This window comes from Sesamum indicum, linkage group LG6 (genome assembly GCF_026168435.1).
Source record: "Sesamum indicum cultivar Baizhima isolate 11 linkage group LG6, ASM2616843v1, whole genome shotgun sequence".
Taxonomy (NCBI): domain Eukaryota; kingdom Viridiplantae; phylum Streptophyta; class Magnoliopsida; order Lamiales; family Pedaliaceae; genus Sesamum; species Sesamum indicum.
In genome coordinates, this window is record NC_142662.1 from 7,116,609 (window position 1) to 7,136,797 (window position 20,189).

General features: G+C 35.3%; 3 protein-coding genes across 10 annotated transcripts; 2 read left to right on the plus strand and 1 right to left on the minus strand.

Annotated features, from left to right (window-relative positions):
• Positions 1-249: 249 nt before the first annotated feature.
• LOC105164723 (NADP-dependent malic enzyme) lies at positions 250-5,840 on the plus strand. Its single transcript, XM_088881726.1, has 19 exons — positions 250-841; positions 1,351-1,471; positions 1,568-1,642; positions 1,862-2,013; positions 2,088-2,193; positions 2,309-2,374; positions 2,458-2,553; positions 2,671-2,742; positions 2,813-2,896; positions 2,987-3,085; positions 3,166-3,213; positions 3,295-3,348; positions 3,446-3,544; positions 3,641-3,730; positions 3,811-3,888; positions 4,020-4,094; positions 4,172-4,262; positions 4,944-5,072; positions 5,147-5,840. The coding sequence occupies exons 1-19, from the start codon at positions 693-695 to the stop codon at positions 5,233-5,235; spliced, it is 1,773 nt and encodes a 590-aa protein (XP_088737852.1). The 5' UTR covers positions 250-692; the 3' UTR covers positions 5,236-5,840.
• Positions 5,841-8,169: 2,329 nt separating this feature from the next.
• LOC105164722 (histidine-containing phosphotransfer protein 4) lies at positions 8,170-14,714 on the plus strand. 6 transcript variants are annotated; one of them, XM_088881523.1, is made up of 10 exons: positions 8,170-8,349; positions 8,446-8,606; positions 8,713-9,919; positions 11,209-11,682; positions 12,462-12,531; positions 13,126-13,256; positions 13,344-13,412; positions 14,254-14,325; positions 14,415-14,487; positions 14,583-14,714. In XM_088881523.1, exons 4-10 carry the CDS (start codon positions 11,669-11,671, stop codon positions 14,601-14,603), a joined length of 450 nt encoding a protein of 149 aa, XP_088737649.1. In that variant the 5' UTR covers positions 8,170-8,349; positions 8,446-8,606; positions 8,713-9,919; positions 11,209-11,668; the 3' UTR covers positions 14,604-14,714. The 6 variants fall into 6 exon arrangements, with proteins under 6 accessions (XP_088737649.1, XP_088737650.1, XP_088737651.1 ...); XM_088881524.1 differs by having other exon boundaries at positions 9,558-9,919; XM_088881525.1 differs by having other exon boundaries at positions 9,797-9,919.
• A 1,135-nt stretch (positions 14,715-15,849) lies between these two features.
• Positions 15,850-19,743, minus strand: LOC105164721 (cell division control protein 2 homolog A). Of its 3 annotated transcripts, XM_011083453.3 has the most exons (9): positions 19,627-19,700; positions 18,811-18,843; positions 18,550-18,734; positions 18,146-18,266; positions 17,543-17,716; positions 17,013-17,176; positions 16,796-16,883; positions 16,660-16,713; positions 15,850-16,245 (listed from the first exon to the last, which is right to left on the minus strand). In XM_011083453.3, the coding sequence occupies exons 2-9, from the start codon at positions 18,817-18,819 to the stop codon at positions 16,156-16,158; spliced, it is 885 nt and encodes a 294-aa protein (XP_011081755.1). In that variant the 5' UTR covers positions 18,820-18,843; positions 19,627-19,700; the 3' UTR covers positions 15,850-16,155. The 3 variants fall into 3 exon arrangements, with proteins under 3 accessions (XP_011081755.1, XP_088737646.1, XP_088737647.1); XM_088881520.1 differs by lacking the exon at positions 18,811-18,843 and having other exon boundaries at positions 19,627-19,743; XM_088881521.1 differs by lacking the exon at positions 19,627-19,700 and having other exon boundaries at positions 18,811-18,852.
• Positions 19,744-20,189: the final 446 nt, after the last annotated feature.

Here is a 20,189-nt window from a genome sequence, read left to right on the forward strand (position 1 = left end):
TATATAGGTAGAGTAAATTACAAAACTAAAAATACTAACGACCTAAAATTACATGATCAAAAATATAATTTTGGCATAATGAAAATAAAAAGTCATGCACACGTCACTAACTGAAAGTACAAAGAAGACAGAGCGATGAGAAGAAGAAGGCAGAGTGCAAGAAGTAAGAAAGATTCAAGGTCCACATTTGGTAACCTCCAACTACCAATATGGCGTTTCTCTCTCTCCTCCTCTCTCTCTCTCTACATGCACGGACAAACAATAGTGCTACGTACTCCATATATACATTGCCTTTCTCTACTCTTAGTTTCATTATGCTCCTTCCAAACAGGCCAATATTCGGGTACACTTCATACCCCTCTCGGTCTCATCTTTTTCAAGAAAAGTTCACTCAAAGATTTGTGATAAAGACCGAAAAGAACTAAGGCAGAATCAGAAGGAAAATAAATAAATAAAGAGAGTTTGATTGATTTGTAGGGTGGTCTTGTACTGTTCTATTCCGTGTTGTTTTGAGTGATCTAAAGGAAAAGTAAAAGAAAGCAAGAGAGTTATTTTTTTGGGAGTTTTGGATTTCTAGGCTGTTGCCATTGTTCTTATTTTTCCTGTTTTCAGTTTGATTCATCAGCATAGACGAGAATTTGGAGGTTTTTGGAACTAAACGAAACACGGATAGACGAAGATAAAGAGCATCGATGGAGAGTACATTCAAGGAGTTGAGCGGTGAATCAGTTCTTGACTTAAAGGATAAAACTGGAATTGGTGGTGGCGTTGAGGATGTTTACGGTGAGGATAGAGCTTCTCAGGATCAGCCTATCACCCCTTGGACTGTTTCTGTTGCTAGGTGACTTCAAAAGTTTCTAATACTCAATTACTTAGAAATTTCAAGTGCACAATGGAGAATGTTGAATTTTCTGATCTAGAGGTTTTCTTGATGTTAATCTGAGTAATGTGGCGATACTGGTCTAAGTGATGCATAATTTCTGAATCATTTGATTTAGCTGGAAATTCTGAGGAATTGGTGATTTGGATTTCTTCATTTCTCAAATTTGGTAAAATAATACTATCTTGAATCCTTTGCATGAATCAGCTTTTGCAGCATATGAATGTAAATCATGTTATATTTAATCTTGTTTGTGAGACTATTTGGCTTTTGTCCTCATTATCTCTTAATAATTATCATGATACTGAATACTATACCGATTTTGAGACAGTCATGAATTTATAATGATTCTGCTCATTGCAAGGCATAGTTCAGAGTACTTATGCTCAGGAATGATCTGCAAACTTGAGAGCTTAAATTTCCAAGTAATATGCTGTTTATAATTTTATAATCCTTTGGTTTGAGTCCAGCGGGTATAGCTTGTTGCGTGATCCACGGCACAACAAAGGACTTGCTTTCACTGAGAAAGAAAGAGATGCCCACTACTTGACGGGCCTTCTACCCCCAGTAGTTCTTTCTCAAGAGCTCCAGGTTAATTACTATATGGACCTTGTACTTAGTTAGAAACTTTAAAACCTATGACACTGTATGAGCTGCTTGTTACAATCTCCCTTTGTTGGCTATCAGGAGAAGCGGTTGATGCACAATCTGCGTCAGTATGAAGTGCCATTGCACAGATATATAGCCATGATGGATCTCCAGGTAAAGTACAACTAACCAGGCTGCTTACTGGATACGGATTTCTAGGGAAAAAGAAAAGGAAACAATCTTGTTTTGAAGAATTTTGCTTATATTCAGTATTGGAGGGTGTTCTATTTCACGAATGAGATAATTCCAGATCCACTAGGATAACCTTTGTGGTGGGTGTTGATACCTTTAAGTCCTACTATGTAGTTTATGATAATTTTGTTTAACATGCAGGAGCGAAATGAGAAGCTGTTTTACAAGCTTCTCATGGATAATGTTGAGGAACTTCTTCCAGTAGTCTATACTCCGACTGTTGGTGAGGCCTGCCAGAAGTATGGTAGCATTTTCAAGCGTCCTCAGGGACTTTATATCAGCTTAAAAGAGAAGTATGGTAGCATTTTCAGACATCTCAGCGTACTAAATACCTTATGTGATGCTAAACGATCTTAATTTTTTCCAGGGGAAAGATTCTTGAAGTGTTGAAAAACTGGCCTGAAAAATCTATTCAAGTTATTGTGGTAACCGATGGTGAGCGTATTTTAGGGCTTGGAGATCTTGGCTGCCAGGTATATAATATTGTTTCCTTCATGTGAAATACATCTTTGTCATACATTCTTGTAGAAACCCTGAACTAGTTCTCTCTCTCTACATAGATCACCAAGATTCTTGAAACTTATGCAGGGAATGGGGATTCCAGTAGGAAAACTCTCTCTATATACAGCTCTTGGAGGAGTTCGTCCTTCAGCTGTAAGCATATCTATGACTTGGTTTTCTCTCTGTATGACTGTAATCCTAATGGACCTTTAACTCTCTGTTTGTGCCTCTAACAGTGCCTGCCTATAACCATTGATGTTGGCACGAATAACAAGAAGCTGCTGGAGGATGAGTTTTACATTGGTCTGAAACAGAACAGAGCAACTGGGCAGGTCTCACTCATTTCCTTTTTCTTCGGTTCGAAAACAAGCACTAAAATTACACATATCTGGAAGTGATCTTTCCTCTTCGTGTTTGAGGTGCCTTTAATCTTCCAGTTTGACTTATAGGAATACGCTGAGCTTCTAGAAGAGTTCATGTCTGCAGTTAAACAAAACTATGGCGAGAAGGTCCTTGTACAGGTATATAGCGAGCACAATCATGGTTTTACCATATTCAATTCTTCAACCTAAAACTCCCATGTTTTCCCAGTTTGAAGATTTTGCCAACCACAACGCCTTTGATCTACTTGCCAAATACCGGACAACTCATCTCGTGTTCAATGATGATATCCAGGTAAAAATGGTCTGAAGACTGAGAGTGTTATGTGGTAAAACATTATTCCCTTTTCAGAAAGAACTTCCATAAACATTTCTCTTATCTCAGGGTACAGCTTCTGTCGTTCTTGCTGGGCTTGTTTCAGCTTTGAAGCTAATGGGGGGAACTTTAGCAGATCACACTTTCTTATTCCTGGGTGCTGGAGAGGTTAGCCTGGATCTATATTTCTGCGCATTCTTGTTTGGGCTTCTTCTCTGAACTTACTTCTACTTTTTGGGTTCTTCAAGGCTGGGACCGGTATAGCTGAACTTATTGCTCTTCAGATATCCAAAGAGGTAGTGCTCGTTTTACCATCAATTCTCTATTGGTTTGCTTGCTAAAGCTTCTTCATTAACTTTTCACTCTTGCATTTGTAGACAAATGTGCCTTTGGAACAGACAAGGAAGAAAATTTGGCTTGTGGACTCTAAGGTATAGGTTTGTTTTCTTATAGGCAGCATTCAGTGAATTTTCCTATTATACCTAGTCTTATTCAGGATCATGATTTGCTCTTGTAATTTCATAATAGGGGCTGATTGTGTGCTCTCGTAAAGAGTCTCTTCAGCATTTCAAAGTGCCTTGGGCTCATGAACATGAACAGGTGAAGGAATTGCTGGATGCAGTTAAGGTAAAGGAAATTCATGTGCTATTGAGCTGATGTTCATATGATTGAGAAAATCTTGATGCAAATTGCTTGATAACAAAAAATTCCAACCAACATTAGGAAATAAAGCCAACAGTTCTAATAGGGACCTCTGGTGTCGGAAGGACATTTACAAAAGAAGTCGTAGAGGCCATGGCATCCATAAACCAGGTCATCTCTACTCACCCAAGCAGCATGTACAATGACTCATTCATGCTCAAGATTCTAATAAAATCATCCTGATGTTTCAGAAACCTCTCATTCTTGCTTTGTCAAACCCAACCTCACAATCAGAGTGTACTGCTGAAGAAGCTTATACATGGAGCGAGGTATATGTTTTTCTTTACCTTCTAATTCTTAGGCTTGATTCTCTTATCGTTATCATTTGATAATTTTCCTTTTTCTCGCTGAACTACTCTTTCAATTGTTCATCGAAGAATTTCTGGAATTGTTGTTGCAGGGACGAGCAATCTTTGCAAGTGGAAGCCCATTCCAACCTGTCGAGTACAATGGGAACATGTTTGTGCCTGGCCAGGTTCTACTCTACCTTTACAAACTACTTTCTAACTGCTCCTTTTTCATAAATTCCTAATATCAATACATCTTTCACAGGCAAATAATGCATATATCTTTCCTGGGTTCGGTTTGGGACTGATCATGTCTGGTACAGTTCGTGTACACGATGATTTGCTTTTGGCAGCCTGTAAGTAGATGTGCAAATAATCCAGTTATCGAAGCTCTATTACTTTTCAATAATTCTTTAGATTCAGTTCTCAAAACAATTATAATCATTTCTATAGTGGATACACATGAGGTCCACTATACGGAAAGATTACAATTTACGTCCCACAACTTACACTGTTCATGATTTTGGTCTCAATGTTTCACCTCTCACCACATTTAGTCCCCATAAGTGTTAAAAAAATTGCAATTTACGTTCCACTCACATTTGCCGTTAGATTCTTAATGGAAGGAGCAATACTTCGTTAACTTAACCAACATTTTGACTATAATAGTGTCGAAATTTACAATTTACGTCCCACAGTTGCAATTTTGGTCCCAAAAGGTGCAAGTTGTGATACGTAAATTACAATTTTCCACACTATTGCAATCAAACGTTGGTTAAGTTAATGGAGCACGTGGTCCTTCCGCCAAGAATCTAACGAAATTTTTTTTGACACTTATGGGACTAAATGTGTTGAAAGGTGAAACAATGGGACCAAAATCACAAACGATGTAAGTTGTGGACCGTAAATTGCAATTTCGCCTCCACTATACAGTTGTGATTTGTCAGGAGTTAAAACCTTGAGATAATTTTCTTTCAAGGCTGTGTTTACATCCAACATTTCAGACATGTCACTTTTGATTGTGTCCCCAATTACAGCGGAAGCATTGGCGAATCAGGCAACAGAGGAGAACTATGAAAAAGGACTCATCTATCCTCCGTTTACTAATATCAGAAAGATTTCAGCCAACATTGCAGCTACTGTAGCTGCTAAGGCATATGAACTTGGTAAGTGCTGCAGTGTTATACAAAGAGGTTAAGAATTTCCAATTATGGAGACATGACATTGGTGCCCTCTCCAGGTCTGGCTTCACGTCTGCCCCGCCCTAAGGATCTTGTCAACTTTGCGGAGAGCTGCATGTACACTCCAGTGTACCGCAACTACCGCTGATAATCAAGGAACTCAATCAATGTGCAGTGAACCCAAATTACTAAATTGACTTGTGATCTCTCTTCATTTCCCTCTTATTGACAATGTGATTACAATCTACATCTTTTGTGCTTTAAAAACTTGTACGGGGAGATGGTGGCATAGATGTGAAGTTTTGGTTAAATGACATTGGATCTTTATATTAGATCTTCTGTTCAGATGTCTGGTTGCTGCCTTCATACTTTTTTTATTTCCAGCAACTGATATTCCTATTGCCTCTGAATCAACATGAAATTCCAATAGAATGAAAGCTTAAAGTTATCGGATTCAGAACAGGGGAAGGAATGAAGACTCATCTGTTTTCTAATCGTGCCCTATGTTCAAACTTGAATTTTATCAAGAACAAAAAGCCCTACTCAGAATGAAATTAGAAGATGATTGTTGAATTAAACTCCAAACATGTTGAATGTTTTGGTGGAATATAGAAGATGAATAACAAAATGATAAAACATTACCAGTGGAGTTGTGCATTCTTGGCAATAAGCTAATTACCTTCCAGATAAAACAGAGAAAAAATCAGCATATAGCACCACCATCCAATCCAAACAAGCCGTTCCCGTCCGAGAGTTTTCAACATCTGATACACAGAGATCAACCATTCGGCTTCTCTTTTCAAGTAAATTCCTTTCAAAGAAAAAAGGTGAAGAATCAAAGTCAACAGAAACCCAGTAAGAAGTTGCCTACACGCCGCGCGAGCTACCGAATTTGCTCAATCAATAACCTTTCACTCTCTGAAATTGCTTCTCTTTCCATTGATTTTCCCTCCCCTGATCTCTAATTTGGGGTGACTCGTTCCAACTTACAAAGCAAAAGGCGGGAAATGAATATGCGCAGATCGGTAATACTGACACGCGCGGTTAATACCTGTTAAAAGTTATTTTCCTTGCCAGCAGAAAATCTATCGGCTATGTTTGGATTCAATTTTTGCATTTTTTGAGACAAGATAAAATACTATCCATATTTGTTTTTTGTATTTTTACACTTTATCTTTGTATTTTTCTATTTTTTAACTTTCTATATATAATATATATATATATATATATTTATATATATACATAATATAAAACAGACGTGATTTAATAATAATTAGTAATTTTTATCTCCAAAAAATACAACATTAGACATAAAATATTTATATATATACATATTTATATATAAAAATATATGATTTGACAATGAAAAGTGATTTTTGTCTCCCAACTTTCAACATCAAATCTACACCACTTATTTTAAAATATTTTAAATTACCCCAAAACACAAATCCAAACATATCATATATTTTCAACACACACTTACTTATCTCTATTTTTAAAACACAAAACAAAACAATTAAAACATAAATCCAAACACAATGACCGTGTCCTGTAACACGTCATTTCTTAATTTCTTCATCATTTTTAATTGTTTCCTTTATATATATATATATATATACTAGCCGTCGTAACACACTATTTATTTGTGGATATAATAAATAATTTTTTATATTTTAAAATATATTAGATATAATAGCAAAATATACAAAAAAAATTAGAATGAGTTAATTACTTTATTAGTTGAATGATATTTTTTACTTTACAAAAAATTGGTGCGATGGTGTTGTTAGCCATTATTTGTGAGTATAGAGCCCCTTTCTTTTTTATTAATATAGATATATTTATCTTTCAAATTTTTTTCGGGACAATGTACAGTTTAGGGATAGAAAAACTAAATAATATAATGAGATAATATATTTCATATTTTATAAATCATTTTAAGATAATAATGTTATTTTTTCAAACTTATGAATTAGTAAATCTGATATTATTTTTAATAATTCCAAAAGTTCACACTTTATCAACCTCACTTTTGCCACTGTGATATTATTAGTCAATAAATACGAAACCTATAATTCTATTAAATTTAATTATGTAAAAGCTGTGATGCCTGTTTTTACATAATTTGTCATTTTAAAGAAGGCACTTATCTAAAAATATCTTATAACATACTTATTGCTTTTATTCAAATATTTAAAATACCACGTATTGATATACTCTCTGATACGATATGTAATGAGATTGATGTATTAGATATTACGTATAACGAGATTCACGATTTATTATGCAATATATTATTTATCTTTTTTTGTATCTGCTTTACGATTTTTATTTATTTTTTTGGATGTACTCTCTGATACAATATATAACGAGATTGATGTATTAGATGTTATGTATGACGAGATTCACGATTTGTTGTGCAATATATTATTTATCTTATCTTGTATCTGCTTCACAATTTTTTTTTTGGATATACTATCTGATACAATATGTAACGAAATTGATGTATTAGATTATATGTATAACGAGATTCACATTTTGTTGTGCAAAATATTATTTATCTTATTTCGTATTTGCTTCACGATATCTTTTTAAATGCATCTTGGGGGGGGGGGGGATTTGACGTTTATAAGCCTCTTAATCTCATCGTTTGTAATCAACCGACATGTATGTCTATATCATTAATCGATAGGTATTGGAATACGTACACAATGGCTTCGTTATCAGAAATAACGTCATAATAATGTGACATGCGACACAATTTTTACCTCATTGCTATGCAACATGTGGCACAATAATGTTATTACACAAGTTATTGTTAATTTTAGTTTCGTATAATCATCATAATTTTGTCATTGAAAATACACATTATTATAAATATGAGAGGCTGATAATAATTATTGAAAATCATCATTTGCAATGGATTAGATATTGATGAAGAGTGAACTCTCATTTAGATATAATTTTGCCAAAAGTATTTTTTTAGGAAAGCATAGCTATTTTTATAATAATAAAACTTTATTAAAATTTTAATTAGAAAAATATAAAAGTTGATGCATTTCATAATTTTAGCAACGGGCAATATATTACTTTTGTCACACCATATCCTCCTTCCCGGGCACTGTTTTCATACTGGGAAATCCCAAATTCCCGGACAGCGGAAAACGACAGCGTAGCAGTAAGCATTATCAACTCTATGCTCTATCATTGGCTGCTCCTCTCGTCTCCTCCCCAACACTGCTCCCCGCTCCATCTCCTCAATGTACATAATCCATTTGATGCTTTTTCCATTTACTCTACAATTTGTGTTTATTTATTCTATTTCACTGTAGTTCTTTTTTTTTTTTTTTTTGAACAGTATAAACCAGGCCATGTGGTGGTCGATGAGCAAATATCTGAACAGAACGGAAGCAATGTTCCAGCAGCGGCGCCGTCGGATCGGCGAATACTGGCGGTGCCTTTACAACGTTTCCGTTTCCGAACCTTCGACTTCTCAGACTTCATTTGGCTCATCGTGAAGTAATTGTTATTGATTTTATCCTTTTTTTCTTTTTGTAGTGTAATTCATTCTTCTTTTTTATGAATTAGATTACGCAAATAGCTCATACTCGTTTGGGAAAATCAGGATGGGGTTGCACTCAATGGACATTGACAAGATATTATTATGCTGCTTAGTTGTGATAAACATCATCGGAATTCCAGTCCAGGAATAAGTTCAATTTGTCTGAAACTAAGAAAATCAGAAAGCAGAAAGAGGAGAGGGGAGAAGAAGAGGTAGAGAAGCGCGAACGGTTTACTGTTGCGATACAGTCTCAAATCAACAAATTGTTTGGATCTGTTAGACTTTACAAGGAGTTAAAAGACTTGGAACACTTACTTCTAGGACAAGAAACACGACTTTAGAACAGGAACCTAGTACTGGACAGACAAACTTTATGGTAATTATGAACTAGATTTCAGAGATGCATCAATATTTTTATGGATGGTATACAATTGTTTACCACCCAAAAAGGGCTTTATACATATGCGGAGTTCAGGTCTTGATATTCAGTTAACCTCTCAAACCCAAAATTTAGGTGTATGCATCCAGGTCTCTTAATTGGTAGAGTAAGATACTGTCCAAATTCAATGAAAATTCAAAAAATGATTTTATATCCAAACCCTACTCGGGCCGTAAAAGTGTCAATGGGTAGAGTAAGATCCTGCCCAAACTCATTACATAATTTAGAGACACAGGCCCAAACTCAATGTATATACCATTGACGGTGAATCCAAATGCAATTTTAGTTTGTTTTGTATGTGTGTACACTGAATCGGGTGGGAAGTTGCGGGTTGGGGGATGAGTTGATGAAACAGGATCATGGCGAGAAAGAAAATCATCTGTAACTTTTTCTAGTCATAAGCCTGAAAAGCCGTTTTGGTTGGATGAAAAGGAATCCTCTGCATATTTACTTTTGTTTGGAATTGAAGCTGAACAGATTGGAGGGTTATCATGTCCTCGTGGGTTCCTTATCAACACAGAAGATAGAGACTTAATAAAAGAGAATCCGTCTGTTTCAAGCAAACAATTCAAATCATATTCTTATACCATTTAACGGGAGTGAAAGCTTTTGTTTTTTCCACAAAGATGGTTTGGTGCCCACATCCGCATAAACCATGGAAGAGAAACCGAGTTAGGTTAATGCTTTCTGAAACATCTCTTCTTCCAGAGGTGGGTGCCTAAGGAATAAAGGTTGCAACTTGTCTTAACTCTGCTTTCACTTTGCACATTCTGGTGGAATTGCTACGATGATGGAGACCCACGATAACGATTGCGGTCTGCTTATCTAAAGGTAATCAACTCTCTTTTAATCATTGGTAAGATTTTTCCTTCTTTTCTCCTGTGGTCAATTCATCTTTGTTTCCTGGATTCCTCAGTTTATTATTTTATTCTCTCTTAATGGATCCAAACTGCATGATTTCATTGTTTAAGCTACAGAAATCTGTGTTTGAGTTTCAAATGTTGTTAGGCAGTTTTATCTGGTGCACTGGTATAGGTGTATGTGATTAGTTGCACAGAAATCTCTAAATGCTGCATATGCCAAAACAAATTCTTTTGGGTAGCTTAATGGGCTGGACAAACTTGGATTTTATCCTCTATTCATTGCATGTTTGCTTTGATAGAAGGCTAGGGTATATTTACATGTTTAAAAGTCAAATTCATCTCTTGTCATCAAGTCAGCAAGAAGTGTGTGTGTGTGTGTGTTTTAAGTGGCTTCGATAATCACCTTTATTTCCATGGTGGCATGAATCTGAATATACAGCTCAAGTAGACGTGGTATACTGGTGCTCATCTTTAGGGCAGAAAAGACTGCATGAATTTCCTGTCCTTGGCACGGGCACACACCTACTAGGCACGTGCCCAAAGGATAAGATAGAAACAGGGTGGACTTACAAGCAAATACACGACATATAAATATACATGTATGGGTGCAGTCAATTGATCAAGCATTCAATATGTAGTGGTGGTTAATCATTTTTTATTAATGGATTAGATATTCTTGCGCTGCCTGGAAAATGTCAGTGTCTTGATGGACTCGTAAGTTTTCTGGGCTAAACAGTCTCTATTGCTGAAATGGGTGTCAAGGGATAATATCTATAGCCGTTTTCATGTATCCGGTTTGGGAAGTATGGAATCGTAGTAGGTGGCACAAAAAGAGGACATAGAAAAAAGGAGAAGACTCGTTATTTTATTGATTCTTTGGGAGTGTCACACAAAGTAACCTATTTGCTGGAAAAAGTTAAAACAATTAAAAGTGGTACTCAAATTATTAAAAAGTGTCAATTCAGAAAATTATTCTGAGGATAAGAACTTCTTGTACCATGGGCATGAATATGAGCGATTTTAAGTCTTTATTCTTTGTTTCATTAGTCTTTTTTTAAAGTATATTCCCTTTGACCCCGCATCTCTTCGTCGCTAGTATTCCACCATTATATGATTGGTTATTTTCTATCTCCAATTTTCTCCAGACAAGTTTAGAACCTACAAGAATCAACAGAAATAATTGAAATCGGTCACCTGCCATTTGAGCTTAGTCCTCCCATTGCTATCCTCTAATTTTTCAGATTTTCTCTTTTCCAGGATTAGTCTTGGCTGCATCACAAAGCATAAGGAAGCAGTTACTTAATTTAGTCATATTTTGAGAAATTCAGATGCTCTGTTGAATATCATACTTTGCAGAAGGAGATCAAAAGCATTAAAAACACGTTTTTTCATTGTATTAAGGATGTATCAATCTCAAATAACAATATATATGTAGCTGAGGTGAAAAATTAATGAAATAAACGTAAAATTAGATTGTATAATCCTGTTTGTACAAACTAAAATTTGAGAGTTCAGTTACTATTATTACCTTTTGCCTTTTCAATTCTGTATTTGCACTTTTTACTAGGAGATTGGTTCATGTGTGCGTGTCTGCATGTTGCGTTGAGGAAGGAGAGGGACCAGGGAATGGATTCTTTAAATTATCAAGTGACAAAAGTTGAAAGCCAAGCACCATCATTCCGAAGACACGTATTGCAGAAATCTCAGTTTAAAGAGAATGGTGGTTTCTGGGTTTGTATCCAAGGAGAGAATCATCTTTCCAGTTTTTCGTTGTCTTTATACTGTCAGACCCATGTAGATATTGTTAGGCTAAATTCATTAGGTTTGTATATGAAGAAGAATATTGATTTAGATATCATTTAGGATATATTTGGGTCAATATCCCAGTTAAATTTTCTTATTGATTCTGCATGGGAAAAATATTCAACGAGTACCAAATTGCTAAAGAAGATGAGAACCCAAAAAAGTAAATACCCGGTGCATTATATATCTGTTTGTAATATCTATTTGATAGCTTTCATTAAACTTCACCATTATGCTGGTTATTAACGATTTAAATGTGAAAGTTATACTTATTTAATGTGTTAAATCTAATATTTCAAATTCATAAGGCATAAAAGATCATGGTTGCATTAATCACAGACGGGTTATAGACAATCCAATTTATTAATTGCATATAAGAAGCAAGATTGTAGTGGCCCCTTTATCCCAGGAAAAACACGTAATTTAGCTTTGAATTCTTTAAAGAAAACTAAAAATACTTTTATAAGCATCGCATTTCCTATATTTTCGTTGTGGGTTTATCTATTTCTACGTAGTACATTTCACTCAGAATACGGAATAGTATACTATATACACATGGAAATGGGGACCTTTTCTACTGATGGTGTCTTATTCTTATGTTCTCCTATATATATGGCATATGCAGCCTCAGGCTTCCCATAGACAAAAATATTCAAAACCAAAACCCAAGTTTCTTTATTTTACTTTCTTTTTACTCATTCTTATAGGTCGCATACAATGGAGGGACATCAACTGCAACATCAGGCTGCCTGCATGAGGAAAGCCCTTTTTGATCAGGTTAAATCTCTCTTCACCATAGTAAAAGATCCACTCTTTACTGAAATTTTCCACACACAGTAACATTTTACACATAGATTTTTAATTACTTCATGTATTTATTTCATGAACTAGGAAATGTTGGGCCGCTCAAGTTCTTAAATTTATCTGATTAACTTAACTTTTAGTTTTTCACTCCATGCACCGAAAGCAAAAGAATAACTATGGGGGAAGGGAAAAAAAAACAATTATTACTATGTTCTTGGAGAAGTGCGGCTGCCCTATCTCAGTTAAGGGCAAACTTCACAATAATCATCAATCTCCTTTAGAAGTTAAGAGCTGTCTCCGTTGATCAATGCCCTATAATAGAAGGAAAATTCTAATCAAGATCGGATTTGGCTAAAACTTGAACTATTTATATGACAAGTGGAATACACTTACCATGAGATCAGTGTACAGTTTAAAAAGAATGATCAATCACATTGCAAGTGATCATATTTACTATGTAATTGGTTCGGTTCAGTCAAACCATAAAATTTCCATCATTGTAGTTCTTTTTTGCCCATTTATGTAACAAAGTCTTTGCTGATTGATCTATTGATGCTTGTCTTCTAGGGATATCTTGATGACCAATTCCTACAGTTGGAGGATTTGGAGGATGAAGCCAACCCTAATTTTGTGGAAGAGGTGGTTAAGCTATATTACAGTGACTCGGCTCGATTTATCCGAAACATAGAACTGACACTGTGAGTTGCTTTCTTGTGATTGTCAAAGTTAGATAATTTTAGCCACATTTTGCGTTATTTATGTATTCCTTTTATGTGGCGGTGCAGGGATAAAAATCCTTTTGACTTTGAGAAACTGGACGATATTATGCATCAGTTCAAGGGCAGCAGCTCAAGGTAAATAATATGGCACTTGATTCTCCAAAATGGTTTGATTTCCGAACAATGGGACAGTGCTACTTTTGGGACACTCGTGCAATTATGAGGAACTTTTGAGTCCAAATCGATAAGATCCGGGACAGCCCATTTTCAGGAGTCTATCACAAAATGCAGTACAAGTGGCAGTGACAAATACTTGTGCCCTGGAGAATCAATGAATTTCCGATATATTCCCACTTCCTCAACTGAGAGAGAAATGAATGAATAAAGGAGACTTGAAAATCCTTGTAAAATTATAGAACTAGGGAAAAAGGGAGGTGATAGAGAGAGTTATTTGCATATCACCCCCTTGTGAAGGTTGGGAGTGGGAAGGAAAAAGAAATATATATATATATACACATATATATATATATATATATATATATAGAGAGAGAGAGAGAGAGAGAGAGAGAGAGAGAGAAAATGTAAGCAAATCTCTTCCCTCCAGGGATTTTAGATGTTTTTAGATAAGAATCACATGCCTTTTTTTTTGTATGTATACAATATAAATATGTATCTAAATATATATATACATGTATTCAACTTTAACGAGGCTTCAAGTTCTCTACTTAGGCATGAAAATAGAATTTTTATTGTTGTACAGCATTTTTCGGAAACTAATGTCAAAATGTTAAACTTAGACATAAATTGTAATTTGGGCATGCATGGCTTTTGCAAGGCCAGGCCACAAAAGATTCGTTCACAACGAAAGTTAACTATTACCTTACTTTTTTTTCACTAACCAAACTGTTATGAAGCAACAAGTCTTTTCTGATATTTGCATGTAATGAACTTGATCGTCGTCCCCCTCTATATGCAGCATTGGCGCCAAGAAGCTCAAAACGGAATGCACACAATTTCAAGAATACTGCAAAATTGGGAACTTTGAGGGGTAATCTTTTTCCATTGTGCAAATTTTGGTGCGACACTCCCATATATTTAACATGCACCCTGTTATCTAAATTTATTGCTATCGTGCAGGTGCATGAGGACATTCCAAGAGGTAAAACAAGAGCATGCAGTCCTGAAAAAGAAGCTCGAGAGTTATTTTCAGGTCTTCCTCCTAGTGCATGTGTACAACTGCGTGTATGTCTGTGTAGACGTACATTTTGTAACCAATTAATTGTTGTTTTCTTGTTGCAATTTCAGCTAGCAAGACAAGCTCGTTAGTTCACCAACGGGCAAGGAGTAAATAAAGATTATGATGCCAAATAAGTGAATGTAACAGTTTAGAATCAAGTAGCTTTTGACTCAATGCATGCCAGTGACCATTTACATGCCTTCGTGTTTTAATTGTTCTTCACACGCACACACCCCAACATTAATTATATCATTAAAGGTAGGGCTGAAAAGGATAATCAAACTACTTAATATTTGATTCAAAATTTATTGATAAAAACTCGTTTGAGAGCGATCCGTTAATTTTACAAACCAAACTTGAACTTAAATTTTTGTTTAATAAATTTTGAGGCTCGATTTGAGCTTGATTCAGTTAGAAAAGAAATAATAAAATATATTTGAAAACATCAAACTATTCTAACTCGACTTATATTGATTTAACTAAAGCTAGTTTTGATATTTAATCAAATAAAGTCAACCACAAATTTTCAAGCTCGATTGTTATTCAAATAAACTCAAACAATAATATATTCAACACAATTCGACTAATTTACAGTTCTAATGAAGAGTCCCATCGGGTCTCTAAGGTTGGATTGATAAGATGGACTAGTGGACTGAAGAAATTCCAATAGGGTAATGTCTAAATGTGAATCTAAGGAATCGTTATAAAGACTAGTAAAGGCCACTGAGTCCAGAAAAAAACAAACCCTAGTCAAGATCCATTTGACTTGATTCGACTCTTCATGGGCTAGGGGTCCCCCTGCATTGTCAAAGACTGAGATTTTTTGCATAAAAATGCCCAATTAACCACACTCCGGGGAGAAGCAAAGTGAAGGCCCTTTAATCATCCACTCGCACCTCCGTAATGAAAAAAGTAGAAAAAGACTGAAACAAAAACTATTCAAAACCCCTTCCCCATGCATATCCTCTCACACCATATCCATGTATGATGTATGTATCCCGCTCCTCAAAAGAAGCTAAGGGAAAAGAAAATTCAGCGTGTGGCAAAAACACACTCATATAAATGCACACATTCAATACATGTGAATAGTACACAACCAAATGCATCCTAGATCTCATTTGTGAGTTTTAAGTTCAAATATTTCCAACTGTCCTTGTAAGCTATAGGAATGCAAACAGCATGAAACCAGTAAAGTGTTCACGCATTCTACAGCATCTGATTTACTTACGTAATGTATAGATGATAGAAATGAAGGTCTCTTGAAGTACTAATAGTCTCAAGGACACAATGTTCTTGAGCAGTCGCATGATCACAAAGAATGTAAGAGCTAACATGTTAACAACTAATGGCACACCATTTATCTATTGAAGAAGAGAAACAAAAGCTAAACATGTCTTACATCAGCATGGGTAAAAGGGAAAGGAAAAAATTGACACAATCACACAAGAAGCCAAAAAACAGCAATTGCGAATTCCAAATTGCTGAGACCACAAACACTTCGATGTAAATTGAATTACATGCAAGCAAGCAGAAACAGATTGATAATATCACCTACATATCACATGTTTCTTATCTGACAATTAGAACCCCAGAGATGCCACATACCAATATACATTTGCACTGGGATGAGAGAACAACATATCACGGGACAAACCCAATATCCTTAAAGTACTCATGCTCAAGAGCACTTCTGGCTGTAATTCTTTTGCTGGGATCTAAGCATAGCATTTTCTGCAAGAGTAAACAGCAAATTAATCATCTTAATCAATACATTTCTTTGGTCAAAACATGCATAAGGTGTCAGGCTTGTGGAAAATTGTCTTCCAGTCAACTACTAATAAAGCTAATGCTTGCAAGGGCCAATCATATGTCAAGCACACATGGTTCTCCAGGCAAAAGAAGGTGAGGAAGGCAGTAAGATTTAGAATAACACTCTCAATAGGTTATAACTGACAAATCTCAGCCCAGCCAACAATCCAATCGGAGCATCTAAGGCAAAAAGAATATGGGGCAAAAACAAAAGGAGCTCAAAAGAGTAATTTAGAGCAATACAATACACATATTTTGAGTTGTAATGCTAGATAGACATCATACAAATTTCAACAGTAATATTCTTCTAAAATACCCATGAGGAAATGAACTTACACCAAGGAGGTCAAGGCCAGCTGAATCAAGATTTGGAACTACAGTTGCCAGCTCCTGCAAAATATAGATGCGATATCTAAATGTTTCATAGGAAAAAAACAAAGAAACAGAAAATATAAAACTTATGCAAGTTAACCTTGGGTGGCCATTTCGGAAATGATGATTTAAAATCAGGCAGAGATGTCACTCCTGACCAGGTATCTTCAGTCGGGGTGCCCATGATTCTTCATTTCATAAGACACAACATGGAATAGGTAATAATGTTATGAATCACATTTTAGCAAATGAAATTGTGTTTTAATGAAAAAGTTGATATTGCATGGAAGAAGTTATTGTTTAGTCATATATATCACCTAAATATCCTAAAGAGTTCATCAATTTCAGAGTCCCCAGGAAACAAGGGTCGCCGGTTTACCATCTCAGCAAATATACAACCAACTGACCATATATCCACCGGAGTAGAATAGTGGCGTGATCCAAGTAGTATTTCTGGGGCTCTGTACCATAGAGTCACAACCTGCAAAAGATATTGATGGTTGAGAGAAGGGAAAATGAAACGAAGGATTTGCCGACTTGAAATTTCTTTACATGGGTTGGTTTTAAAATGACAATACTACTGATTGTCAAGTATAAGTATTTCTTCGGACCTATTTGATTGCGAAGGTAAGGGAGATTAGGATATCTAGTACTTGAATCTAGGAAAAGATTACATCAATATCAGGAAAACAGAAATGATAATTTTAGCATAATTGTTAGGTTTGTCATATACTATAAGATCGGAGACTAGTCTCAGTACAAGAAACAAAGTCAGGCAGGAGATGAAAGTCAGTAAGTTAAGTAAAAATAGCCTGCAAGAGACAGCATCAACTTCTGAAGCATTCACCTCATGTGTAAATGTCCTGACAGGAATACCAAATGCTCTGGCCAATCCAAAGTCTGCAAGTTTTAATGCATTAGTACGTCGATCTATCAGCAAGTTTTGAGGCTTCAAGTCTCGGTGAAGGACACGGTGAGAATGACAATAAGCAATTCCACGTAGTATTTGGTACAAAAATGTCTGCAAAATTGAAGATCGACTCAGTGACAACATTGTTTTGCAAGCAAAGGATTCTAAACTCATCTTCGTCAGGCCTCTGATATATATATATATATATATATAATATTTCTCTAGATGCATTTTTGCAATTGCATGCTTCATATTTGTTTACTCCAAATTTTTGTCATTGTAGTCTTCAATAGAAGAATGCCGCTCAACCTCTCTGCCACGATTGAGGGTGGTTGATAGTAATAACTATGACAAACGCAGTAACTTAACTGAAGCAGCAAGAACAACTCTAGCAAAGCTATTCAATTGTAGTAGAATTATTAATTCTAGCTGATAAGTTAGAAAGGCATAACTCCATGTGTGACAATCTCCTAAGATGCAAATATAATCTCAAAAGCATCAAGTTTTCCAACCTTCACCAGGCAGAAAGAGGCCACTCACTTTAACCAGACGAGGATTCTGAGAGAATTCTGGACAAGATTCCATATGTTTCTTTAAATCCAAGTCCAGATATTCAAATACCAGATACAAGCGCTTCTCACTGTGAACAACATCCTGCAACCTGTTACCCAAATATTCAGAGAAAGTTCAATGGTCATGACCTAGATACAAGACTTGTCTGCAAATGAAAAGGCAAAGAAAATTTTTAATGAAGTCTTCTGAAACGAAAATATCATATAAATTCAGTAATCATTATTAATTACATCTGATGAGGCACCATTATCAATTGGAAATAGCATGTAAAATGTGCACTGAGCAGTCTTTCACAGTCTCTTCTTTGTAATGATACATCTTGGTTCTCTTGGAATTTTTAAGTAGCCTGTTGGTTTTAATTTTTGTTGTACCTTACAATATTCCCATGTTGCATCTCTTTCAAGAGTGAGATCTCTCTGATAGCTGTGCTCGGTACTCCCTCATCTTCCTGCTCGAGCCGGATTTTCTTCAGAGCAATAGTTTCATTAGTTGTGCGATGACGACCCTTGTACACCACTCCATATGTTCCTTCACCAATCTTCTCAACTTTTTCATACTGCACGAGAAATTACAGAACATCACAATTCATTGCAAGCATAAATGAGTGCAGAAGTTAGGCAAAAAATCTTTACCTGCTCCATCTGTCAACAGCAATTATTCACCATCCGTTGGAAAAAACAAAAGGAAAGAAAGAAGAGACCAAGGTTAGGAAACAAAGCACAAGTAACATCAGAAGAGCTGTGAAGTGTGTAAGACAAACAGCATCTATGAACAACAAGCAAACTCAGGGATACTTCACTTTGACACAAAGCTCACAGACCAAATTTATAAGACAGAAGCGATGGCAAAATATTACAAAGTTGTTTTGATAAATTGGAAAAGGTGCTGAAATTAGCACCATGTAAAAAAATTCACCAACCAATATTTTTCCTCCAGTAACCAGAACCACAGATTTACACCATCTGCTCTGGAAACACAATCCACGTCCGCAGTTTATATCTCACACACAATGCCAGAAAAAACACCACAGATTTCACAGTGATCCACTAAAAATGTAAGCATAGCAAAAATCAACTAAACATAAAAACCAAGAAAACCAACACGCATTCTCCTCAACATAAAAAAATTTACGAGGAATAAAAAACAATGAAAGCAACTGCACGAGTAAATGCATACTATTAATACAGTGCATGAGTTCGAATAAATGCACTGTTACATCAACCAATTTTCCAGTAAAAATAGCAGACAAACAAAAAATCAAATAAAACCAATCAATTCACACCAAAGAAATCAACAATTAACAAGCACATACTAGCATCAAAAATCAAAAGATGCACCTACAGAGAAACAGAGTCACCGAGCTCGCATTACAATTAATGTAAATAACGCAACAAAAAACAGAAATAAATAAACAGAACAAGAGGAGAAACGATGGCGTTTTCACGTACCGGAGATCGATGAAATGTGGAGAGAGTGAAAAGAGTGTGAATAAAAAAGAGAGAATGCGCTGTGTTTTCTGCAATTTCCCGAGAGAGAGCTTTCATATAGGGTTGTCCTTTTTGTTATTTTATTTTTTCTTTTTTTCTTTCATTTTATAACTCACTGATTGGTTAAAGGTTTTGACCAAGGCTCATACGGTAAGTCAAGTCACTTTCTTTGCTTTTTCTTTTTCTTTTTTGCCCCAAATTAAAATATTAATTATTTTCTATTTTTTTAGGGTTAAATTCACTTTGCACCCTGAATTATACATAAAATGTGTTTACATCCCTGAATTATAAAATATTATAAAATAACCCCTCATGATATACACTATTTTTTTTTATAATTTCCATTACAATCATTCTTCTAAATATAATCTGAATTATTATTAATTTTTTATTTAAAATAAACACTACTCAAAATTTATAATTTTTCTATTGAGTATAAAATCTATATAAACTCCATAAATTTAAAATTCTTACACAACTAGTAAAAAATTTACATAATATTTGTCTGTGTGGTTATATATATT

Excerpts from the sequence above, each read along its gene's own strand:
- LOC105164723 (XM_088881726.1), top strand. The coding sequence starts at position 693 with ATGGAGAGTACATTCAAGGAGTTGAGCGGTGAATCAGTTCTTGACTTA. Across the intron at positions 2,194-2,308 it reads TTGGAGATCTTGGCTGCCAG|GGAATGGGGATTCCAGTAGG; the intron begins GTATATAATATT and ends AAACTTATGCAG. Across the intron at positions 3,889-4,019 it reads AAGCTTATACATGGAGCGAG|GGACGAGCAATCTTTGCAAG; the intron begins GTATATGTTTTT and ends TTGTTGTTGCAG.
- LOC105164722 (XM_088881522.1), top strand. Across the intron at positions 12,532-13,125 it reads GGAAAGCCCTTTTTGATCAG|GGATATCTTGATGACCAATT; the intron begins GTTAAATCTCTC and ends CTTGTCTTCTAG. Across the intron at positions 14,326-14,414 it reads AAAATTGGGAACTTTGAGGG|GTGCATGAGGACATTCCAAG; the intron begins GTAATCTTTTTC and ends GCTATCGTGCAG.
- LOC105164721 (XM_088881520.1), bottom strand. The coding sequence starts at position 19,722 with ATGAAAGCTCTCTCTCGGGAAATTGCAGAAAACACAGCGCATTCTCTC. Across the intron at positions 18,735-19,626 it reads CCACATTTCATCGATCTCCG|TATGAAAAAGTTGAGAAGAT; the intron begins GTACGTGAAAAC and ends TTTCTCGTGCAG. Across the intron at positions 17,177-17,542 it reads TCAGGACATTTACACATGAG|GTTGTGACTCTATGGTACAG; the intron begins GTGAATGCTTCA and ends TATCTTTTGCAG.